This window comes from Aethalodelphis obliquidens, unplaced genomic scaffold, assembly GCF_003676395.1.
Source record: "Aethalodelphis obliquidens isolate GAN/ISIS:26980383/991018 unplaced genomic scaffold, ASM367639v1 scaffold15, whole genome shotgun sequence".
In the NCBI taxonomy this organism is placed as follows: Eukaryota; Metazoa; Chordata; class Mammalia; order Artiodactyla; family Delphinidae; genus Aethalodelphis; species Aethalodelphis obliquidens.
Window position 1 is genome coordinate 11,047,181 of NW_020837959.1, and position 12,036 is coordinate 11,059,216.

At 52.3% G+C, this 12,036-nt stretch overlaps 1 protein-coding gene across 3 annotated transcripts in view; it reads right to left on the reverse strand.

The window, feature by feature from the left end:
• Positions 1–4,396: 4,396 nt before the first annotated feature.
• Positions 4,397–12,036, reverse strand: part of UBAC2 (UBA domain containing 2) — a 153,106-nt gene continuing 145,466 nt past the window's right edge. For all 3 annotated transcript variants that reach the window (XM_027115934.1, XM_027115936.1, XM_027115935.1), the window contains one exon: positions 4,397–5,588. In XM_027115934.1, coding sequence (XP_026971735.1) covers positions 5,481–5,588 — 108 coding nt within the window. In that variant the 3' untranslated portion in view covers positions 4,397–5,480. The remainder of the gene's footprint in view (positions 5,589–12,036) is intronic.

The window sequence follows — 12,036 nt, forward strand, 5'->3', positions numbered from 1 at the left end:
GAGACCTGAAATATGGCGTGGTTAGTTTTTATGGGCTGGGTAATTTCACCAGCTAATGAGTGGGAGGATTATTCCACTTATTTCGGGGAAGGGACAGAGATTTCCAGGTATTGGGCCACTGCCCACCTTTTGGCCTTTTATGGTTGGCCTCAGAACTGTCAGGGCGCTGGTGGGTGTGGCATTTAGCAGCTAATGTATTACAATGAGCGTATAGTGAGGCTCAAGGTTACTGGAAGTCGTATTCCGCCATCTTGGACCTAGTTGGTTCTGACCAGTTTTTGTCATGTCCTATGGCTATGTCATTCTTTTAAAGGTTGTGCCTTGCCCCCTTCCCTCCTGTTTCAACTGGACCCCAACATGGTTAGGCTGGGAGCATAGATGGGACCGAAGTGGATTAATTCCCACCCAAGCCACAAGCCCCACCAGATATCACAGTCCAGGGGAGGCCTGGGTCTGGCACTCTGAGGATATCCACCAGCTTTGGACAGGTGGGATAAGGTTTGGACCATGTAAGGAATCTCCCGGAAAGTGTCTGAATCCATGGAAAGTCCTGAGGACATGCTGTGCCCTCCCCAGATCTCTACCAGGAGCTCGGCTGGAAGTGTCCTCACTGTGAAATGAGTGGCACAGTAGGAGAAGTTCCCCAAGGATGCTGTCTTCCCCCCACCACCCCCATTCTAATGCCCGGGGGCTGCAGCCACATTCTGCCAGCCTGGGCCCTGGGGCCCTCCCAATGTAGGGGATGCACTAGGCCCTCTTGGTCTGAACCTCTGGAAGAAGTCTGCAAGCTCTTAAGGGGGGATGCGAGATTTCTTTGGAGAGTTTCAACTTTTTGTTGAATATTTTGTAATACAGAAGAGTACTGTTGGTTAGGTTTCCTCTAACCTTCTACGTTCTTCAGGCTGGTCTAAGAATTAAATTGACATTAGACAGAGAAAATACAATTTAGTTTTTCGTATGTACAGGAAGCCCACATACACAAGAGGGTCAGAGACAGAAAGATAAAATGAGGTCTAGACGCCATCCTGAGCTGAGGAACGGGGTCGGGGCTTCTGAGGATGGGAGGGTCACTCACAGGACGAGAAGAAGAGCAGATGTTGGGTAATTAGATGTTTGTCCTGACACACAGATGGGGCCACTTTGGTGAAATTTGTCTCTGGTAATAATTCTTTCCTGGGAAAAATGCCCAGCTTCAACTCTTCTAGGTAGTAAGGGGAAGGGCAGTAGTTTCCCTTGAACCCACAGGATCTCAACTGCCTTTAGCTCAAAATAATCCTCATTATAGCTCATTCTGAACCCCTATACTACGTACAGCATCTATGTAAAATATTAAAAACAAGAGTGAAACAGGCACCCTGTATGCCCCATGCCCTCTTCCCATATATCCACTTCCTTCCCTCCTCTGCCCAAAGCAACAGTATCCTCAAATTTGGAGTGGTTTTGAGCTCCAAATTTAGAAATTTCATAGATGTTTAAAATGGCCCCTCATAGAAACACTCAGAAATAAGACAGGCTGGGAGTGGGTGTTGGGCGTTACTTGTTCTGCTGACACCGGGGCTGTCTCTGTCCACTCTGCTGAGGGGCTGGCTTTTCCAATTATTTGCTTGACTGTTTTGCTTGAACAAAACAAGTGAGCTTTGCCCCTTTAAACAGGTCCTTAAGGCACCAGCAGGTGTTGATTTATGGACACTTGATTTAGGTGTCATATTTATGTCTGTGTAGATTTAAACTGGACAGGACCCAGCCTGCTGAGGAGGGAGCCCTGACCCTCCATGCCCACTGGGGGGTTTTGAAAGGACCTCTGACCCTGGCGGCTTGATGCACAGGAAAGGCTGGGGTCAGGTACAGGCTACCGAAATAAGGGTTTTACAAAATTTGCACAGAGAGTACTAGGCTGAGCAATGTTCAGACACAACACAGTACTTCTGTGGAACGTCACTGCATAATCTTACAATAAAAACTCCGCACACACAGCTCTTAGAATAGCAAAAGAGCAAAACTGACCACGGTCCCCTGTGAAGAAATGAAATGGAAATCTTGTAGGACGGAAAAGTCAGACACTTGGGCTCGGGTCCCCCACTGCCCACCCAGGGGGCCCAGTGCATCTCCGCAGGGGCAGGGGGACCAGAGAGGCTGAGGAGCATGGAGTTGGGACCCCGTTTCCCACCACAACACAGGCCTTCGCCCCTGGGTTCCCTGCGGCCTTCTGATAACTCCTCCCCTTTACCTTTGGCCTGGAAGTGAGGGGGAAGCGTCACAGGGATCACCTGACAGCCACAATCTTCCTACTGAACTCAAGTGCTAAATTCAGAATAAGGGGTTTACAAAGGCTGTGAGGCGGCACCACAGGAACCCAGGGCCTCCGGTTAAAGACCCCGAAAGACATCAAGTCCAGTCCGCTGTTTAGCCATCAAGGCCAGTCTACCGGGCCACTTTTGAAAAGGAGACTTGACCTTAATGCCAATTTAATCTCACGGGGAGACACTGCATCACCACCAAGGCTCCTGAGAAGTCTGGGGGGTCAACATCCTTACCTTGAATGTTGACAGTGTTAGGAGAGCAGCTGCGGTTTCCCAGGAACCCCGGGTAGTTGGGGAGAGCTGGGTGGACCTGGCTTTGGGGACATTTAGTGGTTTGGAAAGACAATTCTGGCCCCATAGGAGGAATCCTGGCCTCGCACAGTGGCCCCGACATGGTCGGAGCTGCGGGGAGTGGGGCAGGAGGCAGGCGGCCAGGACAGTCCCCAGGGGAAAGTCTGGAGGTGGAACACATGAAACTTTCCTTCTTTCCTCCCACTGCCCCTGCAGGTTGCATGTGGGGCTGGAATTCCCCAGCAGGCTATCAGAGCCCAGCTCTAGAGCAGCCAGAGGGACAGATGCTAACTGTGGGAGGGGTGACCCGATTCCAGGAGCAGCCCTGGGCAGGGCCTGAGGGACTGGAGCACAGGTGCTCAAGTTCCCTAAAATGTTTACCTTTTGAATCCGAACTCAGTCTAGGTTTATGAATCAGGACTTCGAAGGCAGGGTTTCCTTTATCTGGGAAGGGGAGGGGTGGCTCACTGTGGACAATTTCTTCTTTCTTATTTTACAATCTGGAATCTGCTCACTTGCACATCAGGCCCAATCTGATAACTTTTGCACAAAATCAAAAGCCTAAATGATCTTTTCTTAGGAAACCAAACCGAGTGGCTCGCTGATGCACCCCTACGGCACGCGTCCCCATGCATGAACGCAAATGGGGTCCTTTAGGGGTCCCATCAGCCTGAAAGACTTCCGGGTGTCTTGACAAGAGGTGTGGGTGTCCTCAGGAACTCACACTCCGGCGGTGGGTGCCGTTTGTGTCAAATGTGCAGGAAGCAAGAGCAGGTCAGGGGTGGGAACTGCAGCAACTGGTCCGAGAGTGAAGTCAGACGTGGAGGGTGTGCAGGGGTGTGGGTGGGGTCAGGGACGCCCTAGAGGGTGGTGACAGATGAAGGGGGACAACGGCCTGGAAGCTGCAGGAAAAGGATTTAAAATAACGGGTCACCGCTGGGAAGGTGAGACCTTGGCAGCCGCAGGGAACTGGAAGAGATTGAAGGAAGCCAAACCTGAGGGGTCCTGGCTCTGCCACCGTCGGTGCATGTCCAATGGTCACGCCACCTGTACGGACCTCGATTTCTAGTAAAGGACTGAAGTCGAGGGTCACCGAGGCTCTTTTCAGCTGGACAAGGCTCTCTCATTTAGGAGGGAATCCTGACAAGAAAACAAACAAGAACTTGGGGTGGTGAATCCTCTTTGCACCTCACCCTGTGATCCCAACAGCGGGCTCTCTCTGCTCCCCATCCTCTGAGAGAGAAGCAGTGAAAAGTCTCGAGTGAGAATTTTGCCTCCGGTTTGATTTCGCTTCACTAGGCGCTCTCTGGAGGTGAGAAGGAACTCAGGAGATGGTGTATTTTTGGATACGGTCGCTCTTTTTTGCACTGGAAGCCCAGAGGGTGGGTTTAGATTTGCTGCAGAGGTCATACACAAATCCGCACTCTTTGGCCCTCTAGTCATGCCCTGCCAGTGACCGTGGTCAAGGACGTCCCATCACTGTCAACTGTACTTACACCTGAGATGGGGACACTCAGATCAAGTCAGGGCCTGTGCTTGGGACCAGCTAGGCTCCCAGAAACTCACCTCAGCCCTATTCTGAGCAGCCTGACGGCCCCAACAAGCCTCAGAATGGGGCCTCACAGGGCCAGTCCTACTTAAAGGAATCAAAGGACTCCTCTCACTTCAAAGAAAGCACCCAAATCTTCTGAAGAAAGATGAGCAGTCTGATAAAAAAAACATTTTTTTTTGCTTGGATCGTAAAGAATAGTACAGACTAGAACAAAGTTTTATTTAGGTAAGTCTAATAAAGAAACACCAAAAAGTAAAACACATTAAAAACTTTATTGTAAGTACCACGCATGTCTAAATTTGCATCGGTTTGCAACCCTTCTGCTGGCTTTGCAGAACACAAGAGTTGCAAGTTTCCTTAAATCTTGCTTTAGATCTTTTCAGGCTCATCTGCTCCGGCCACCCCCTCCTCCCCACGGTGGGGTCAGTCTACCCTGCCTCAGGCTGATATCCGATCACCCCAGGGCCAGGCGGAACCTGCCTCCAGAGGGGCTGGCCCTGCAGCTAGGACGCCCCGTACTGCTCCAGTGAGCCCACTCTTCTCTTTGTCCCATTTTTACTCCTAGCCTGAGTGGCTAACTGTGCATATTCTAAGCAAAATTAACTCCAGTTAAGTTTCATGGAGTATTCCAGAACCTCGAATCGGTACCTGATTATTATTTTTTAATGGAAGCAGGGAGTAGTTGGGAAAAATCCCCTAGACTGGAGTGGGCTGGAACAGGTGGAAGAGGGTTCAGTTCCCCGTCTCTCCTTCATTGGCCGGGTCTGGCCAACTCTGCGTGTGGCAGATATGAACTGCTCATCCCTAGGGAGGGGGGACCCTGAACTGCCACCCGGGTTTGAAAGCAAATTTGAGGGGGAAAAAAAAAAAGCAATGAAAAAAGTCCATAAAGAAAATTTGACAGGTCCTTTCTGAGTACCAGTCCCCTTTCCGGCGCGTATGATCAGATATAATGTAGGAAGATGCATTATAGTAAAAAGAATATGACAAGAGCAGTAATTTCCCATCTGGAGTGCTGTTCAACTGCTTGCAGAAATCTGTAATTTTAATGCATTTTAAACACATTAGGAATGGGAGATGAATTCTCCAAACCAAGGAAAATACTCCATAAAAAAATAAAGATAGAAAATACATGCTTCCTTCGTGGCAAACTTATCTTGGATACTTAATGGTAATGATCTTGGAATTAAGGGAGGGAGCAGCGGGGACCACCCTTTGCTCAGGAGGACAGGGAGGACATCTCGCCAGAGAGTGCCAGGTCCTGGGGCTGAGCCGGTAGCGGGATGGCACTGCTGTGGTCAGCAGCCTGCCGGCCCCTGTGCTGTCCGCTGGGACCGTTAGTGCTGCAGCAGGAAGTTGGTGGCCACGTTAAGGTCATTATTTGAAGCTCTCAGGGCTTCCAAAGCGTCACCTCTGGAAAATCCCATCTCCATGAGCCGGGCAACCTGAAAACAGAAACAAAGCCAGAAAAGCCTGATGAGGCTGACGACACTACCACTGACCCACCAGCCCCCAAATGTTCCTCGTGTGAGTTCTGTAGGACAGGTTAAACAGCAACAACAACACAACCGGTTTTCATTTTAGTGTGGAATCTGAAGCTTATAAAATTACAACCGGCTCACCTTTCACGGTGCTCACTATATACAGCCGATAAATACACGTTTCCTCACTGAGTCCTCACTTTAGAGACGAGGAAGGGGGCAGTGACCTGCCAGGGGGCAGCCGAGCTGTGGCGCGGGGCCTGGGAAGCAGGTCTGCACCAGCCACACTCCTTTAGGGTCGAAGTTGACTCCCGAGGAAGAGCGTATCCAAGCTGCAGGCGTCCCGAGGCTGGCGGGCTCCGAGGGTGCACGCGCCTTTGCGTTCCTGTTGGCTCAGGCAGAGCACGGCCTTGGGGAGCCCGCCCCCAACCCCAACCCCGGCGTCTCACGGCAGGTGCAGCGTCCCCGGAGTCCCCGCCGGCCTGCGGGCAGCAGCTGCGCAGAGGGGGCGAAGCCCGGACAGAACAGCGTGGAGGAGGCAGCTAAAGCCACCGAGGGCAGGGAGGCCGAGGCCTCCATCTTTAAGACCACAAATCCCGAGTCTGTGAACGTAGAGGTTTCCTGTACTTTTACATACAGGCAGTCTCCAAGGTCAAAACAGGCAGTGTTACTACAGTGTATTCGTAACCTGTTTTCCCACTTTAAAATGTATTATAAAAACATTTATGACCCTGGACTAGCCGCAGGTGGTGGTGTTTTTTGTTTTTACTTATTTTGAAATATACTACATTTGCAATAATATATAGTGAAAAGTGATACTCTTATAAATGTTGAGATTTCCAGGAGGTGTGAGTTGACAAGGGGCTGGGGACTTAGTCACCACTTCACCTTCCTTCCGGTAGAACGCGATGCCCTGGGGCTCCCCAGTGGTCAGAGCCCCGCTGCCTCTCCTTCCCCCCAGCTGAGGGGGGTGTGCGCGGGAGGGCGAGGGCAGGTGGGTCAAGCGGGTGGCCGCAGGGGTGACTGAGACCCCAGACTCCTCGTCCCTCAGGGGGCCTTAGGGAGAGGCTAACCGGTTGGGAGGAGACTCGGCCCACTTTTCAGAAGCTGGGGTTCTAGCTGGTGTTTTTTGAAACTGACACTCTGATCCCTCATCAGTGGATCGTTGAGACTAGGATTAAAAAAAAGCACACAGCGAGGGTCCTCCCTCTAAGGAACCTCATTCCAGTTCTCCACCTCCACACACGCCTCCTAAGGGCCGGCCTGGGGGAGGAGACCGCCGACTTCCAGCTCAACTTCCGGGGGTAATGGACCGACTGACTGCTGGCGTGGGCAGAACGGCAGGGATCCCTGCTTCCATCTCCCGCTCTGGGAAAAAGTGGCCCTTTCGGGAGTCTCAGGAACACTTCTTCACGCACTGGCCGGGATGCAAAGCTCTTCCTCAAGGGAGCCGAATCTGAGTCTAACTAGTTACCGCCCGTGGGACTTCAAAGGCCCTAATTTGTCTTTTGAAGCCACAGGAAACAGCCCCATTCCCTTCTCTGCACGAGGCGCTCGAGTGGCCTCCCCACCTCTGCAGGCACGCAGCTCCTGGTCCGTCCCAGGCTGTGTGGCTCCGTGTCTCCCACCTTTGCTGCCGGTGTGTCCTCTGCTGGGAGGCTCTCCCCTTTGCCCTTGGCCTGGTTAACTCGTCTTTATCCACTGATCTCGCGGCCTGTGGCCCTTTCCCACGTTTCCCAGCCGAGGAGAAACCCAGAGTAGGGGTCTCGTGGTCCCACTGACCGCTGTCCTGTGCTCCTCCCAGCTGTGACTTAGGGCCGACAGCTTCTCCTTACCACCATACTGTAAGGACCCTGGCTGCCTTCGTTCATCCCTGTGTTTCAGAATCCAGCACTTTCCAGCCTGCCCCGCCCCTTCCAGCGCTCGTCCATTTGTGCTGCTGCAGAATATGGTACTGCTGGCGTGGTCTGCCCAGGGCAGAGGGCGGCTAGACGGTGCCACCCCAGCCCTTGGCACAGTGGGTGTGCGTGCACGTGTGTGCGTGTACACATGTCCCGAGTGTGTAGCTACAGCATCCTGGGGTGGTGAGTTAGCAGGCCTGCTATAAACCCTGAGTGAAATGCGCTCAGGCTGGGCCTCCGAGTACGTCTGTATCTGTTCTTCCAGGGACTGGGAGCATCTCTGTCGAACTTCCTCTGATCGTTTTCTAGCCAACCAAAACTACTGTCAGCTTAAATTCTGTTGTTTCCTGTGCTAGCTCCCTCAAACTCTATCATCCCCACATCTGATTAGCACACTTGCTAAGCTCGACAACTCACGTCACTCAAGTTAAAATGCCAAGCATTCGAGGGCAAGGGCAGGGCCCAGCACTCACCAGCCCTCCCCTTTCCATCCAGCAGCTCATCAACAGGCTTCTTGAACTTTAACCAGTTTCAAACTTCGTATTATTATCTGTCGCAATGTCACTACCCTCTCTCCCAACGCGGCAAGAAGTGCACATGTCTTGGTGGCATCCTGTGTCAACAGGATCAGTTTGGTGCCTTCAGACCACAAGGCTCTTTACCTCTCGCAAGTATCTCCTCGATCATCTATTTCAGGCTTCTGCCACACGTGACGCATGAGTTTTGCCGTTCAATGATCAGAATCCACACTCTTGCCTTTCCCTGGGGTCATTTCACACTGAGCGGCACTCGGGGACCCGCTGGATGTGCGTCAACAGGGAGAGACCACCTCACTGGTCTGGGTACTGTGGCCAGGCTATTTCATACACTCCTGGACGGAAATGACCTTTTACGATGTTTATTCCAGTCACTTCCGGTTAAGGACCACTATCTTTAGTGGAGTGAACGTGGCCAGTGAGGGGGTGGGCAGCTCTGCCTGCCTTCTCTCTGTCACCCACGGACATGATGCCACGGGCCAACGATGTGGCCGCTCTCAGTGACGGTGAACAGTGTGGCAAATGCTACACTCGCTGTCACCTCTAGTACTTCAAGCATAGCTAACGCCTGGCTGCTCCTTTGCACCCAGCCGAGAGGAGCAAATCCACCTGTATGGCAATTCACGATTCATAGCCTGGAGCTGATGCTGTGTGAGCCTCGCCCCGGCGCTAGTACTGGGCGGGGCTGCCGGCCACAGCTTCCAACCATACTGGAGTTCTCTCTCCACCGACTCCCGAGTCTGGTCCGAAATCCAGGAGATGCTGAGCACAGGCTGCTGCACACACAGAGCAGAGCAGCCGTGGCACTGCGGCCCCGAGGGAAAAGCTCTGGCCGGGCCGCCCCCGAGGGGCTGATGTCTGGTGTGAGGAGAAACGCGTTCTCTGCACACAAGGCTTCCTCCGGGTTCATTCTCTCTTCAGAAACACAACCACACGTGCCGTCACTGGCTTTGACAGCTGAGCTGGGTTTTTCTCAGGTCTCCACTGAAAAGGATGTTTGCTGTCCTGTGCAGGCAGTGGCTGAGTGGCCATCGCAGCCCTTTGCCTAAAGCTGGCTTTGGAACCTTTTGCATTTCTTCAGGGGTGAGAAGACGAGTGTGATCAGAGGATTTTCACTGCTGGATGACCTGGTACTTTGACCAGATGAGAAAGCTCACAAAGTAGAAACAGTGTTAACGCTATTTAAAAACTGAACAAGCACAGGAAGAAAGGGCATCTGTAAGTTTCCTTTAGTGTCCAAAACTGTAAACATCTACAAAAAATGAAATGGCATGCCCGGGCGTGGGTATGAGGATAACAGTCAGAAAACCAGAAGGACAGCGAGAGGGGTTCCGACGGTGTTTCCTTGCTGCCCCGTCATCCTGCAGAGGACAGCGCTGGCTGGGGCAGCCGCAGCCAGGCAGGGGGCTGTGCCTCCTTCCCACTGCTGCCCTTCCTCAGGGGCTCAGCAGCGCACGGCCAGGACGGTAAGGGCCGCAGCAGACAGCTGCAGCCCCCGTGGTGGACACCGAGAATCACCGTCGTGGTCCTCCGTGGTTGGAACTTGTGCCCCTACTACCTCAAGGTAATTCTTACTCAAGAAAATGAATAAAACCCCACTTTAACACTCTGCTACTCTTTGACACAAGTGAAGTAGGACATTCATTCCAATGAGATTTATAGCAATTCCTCTCAGTTTGAAACACTCCTTTGCTTGTTTTGTTCAAAGACTGTGGTTTTCTTTAACTTCCCTTTAGCTAAGGGTGTCAGAAACAAATCGTTTTTGGGGTTCTTACTTCCCCAATTCTGACTCTTGCAGAAAACAACGCCCACCTGAAAGGTAGTCCCGACCAGGCCCCTGTGGGCTGCCCATGGTGGCTGACCGCTTCCCAGGCCATGTGCGCACCCTGCCGGGAGGAGTGACCCCAGAGAGGCCCTGGGAGGTAGGCTTGCCCTTCCCTGCCCTCATTATAGCTGTCATTTGTCACCAGTCAGGGCAAGCTCAATGCCAGACCCCTGTGGGTCAGTGCCACCCTCATTCCCTATCAGCTGACCCCCTCTCTCCTCCTTGGAACTGCTGAACTCCTGTGATCCCACGGTTGGCTGAGCGGACTGGACCTGCTTATCTTACGCTCCCGCCCGGCCGCAGGTGGCTCAGCGGCCCCTCATCTTTGTACTCTCCTGCTAGCTTCAGGGTTTAGTCCTGAGAAGGCCCTCGCTACAGGCTGGGGGGCTCGTTTGCTTGCATCTTTCAGTACTCAGCAGAATCAGGCACCCCCGAAAGTTGGTTTATTTGACTGCCACTCAATATTTCATTCTAATGGATAACATGTTCTAACACTAGCACTAGAGATTAGAGGTGGAAAGGTCTGACGAAGGACCACCCTCTAACACATTTTTAAGTGAAAAAAATTGTTCTTTTGAAAAAGAAGCCCTCCAACCACACCTTCACGTTCAGCCCTGCTCTAACCGCCACTGGGGCACCTGCTGTGTGTCAGGCTCTGTGTCAGGAGGGAAACGTGGAAGAGATGCTACTGGCCCTCGTGGAGCTCACCGTCTGCCAGGGAACCAGATGACATGGGCGTCTCTATACCAACACCCAACTCACTGTGGTCCAGATACTCAGAGCAGAAGCACTAAGTTTTCATAAGGTGAGCATTTTGAAGTTTAGACAGGTTTCTCAGAGGCAGTGGTGAGGACTCCAGAGATGAGGAGAGAGACTCACCGAGATTCAGATTCTCTCATACTGAATACATTTCACTACTTATCCACTATGACTGCGAGGGTCTGTGTGCCATCTCTCTTGGGCCGACGGATATTTCAGAGGACATGAATGGAATCCACACGACGGGTCTCACGTATTATAAACGTACGAAGTGGTACCATATCTCGAGTGGGCAAGAGTCTCATAAGCACCTGCACTGTAACATGTTCCCTGGGCAGGGATGGAAGACATTGCATACGTGGTTATGAGCATAACATGCCCCTTCTTTCACATCGAGTCCATCCTCCAGGGAAATCCAACACTGGGATTCCCTGTTTAAAATCCTGTATTGTTCCTTAATGCCTACAGCACGGAAGCAGAGGTCCATGCCCCGCTGAGGACCACTGGGAAGCCTCCCTACTTCTTCCCCACGTGAGGCCCCTGCCCCAGGAGTCACTCTCCGCTCCAACCTCATCCACCTGTGTAGGGCGCGGTCAGCTAACTGCCACGCAGCAGGAAGCTGAAGTAAGCTGAATCATCCTTCCTGTGGCCACTGCGCTTGCGCTAAGTATACTAATGAGGTTTTAAAGTAGCGACCTATCCGATGCTGGCTCACAAGTCGCACCATCGGCGAAAGCCAATCACAGAGCGACACATGTTCTTAATCCCTATATAAGCAGACTGCTATAGGATTGCGGTGTCTTCCTTCCATCTTTTCTTTAACCAAGCTGTGCTCCAATAAAGTGTGATACGAGAAGAATCTTGCGTGTGGCGACTCGTCATTCTGCTGGTCGGAGGCGGCTCGCCGCACACCTGTGCTTCCCCAGATCTGATGTGCTTTTCACCAGGCCACGTCTTTACAAAGAGCACTGCCCCCCGCCCTCCCACACTGGCAATCCTTCAGCAGCATCGGAAGATTTGCTCACAGTTGGCAAGAGCTGCCCCTGAGCCAGGCTCCACGCTGGGCTCTGCATCACGTGCAGGCAGGAATTGCTTGCCTTACCTATCTCCGTAGTTCAAGAACCTAGCCCAGTAGTTAGACTGGGCAGAGCGGACAGCTGATAACTGCTGGCTGACTACAAGGAAGGAAAGACGTGGCTGGAAGTGAGGAAGCCAACATTTGTGAAGTCCATGTTTGTCCTCCTTTCGTTAAATGCCAGCATTGGCTCAGTTAGTCCTGTTTAACTTCCTGGTCCGATTTCACCTGTGCGTCCCATTAAGCATAAACTGAAGGGACACCTTCTAAGCTTGGGGAGGGCTTAAGAGAGACAAACTTGGGAAGCTTTTTTCCC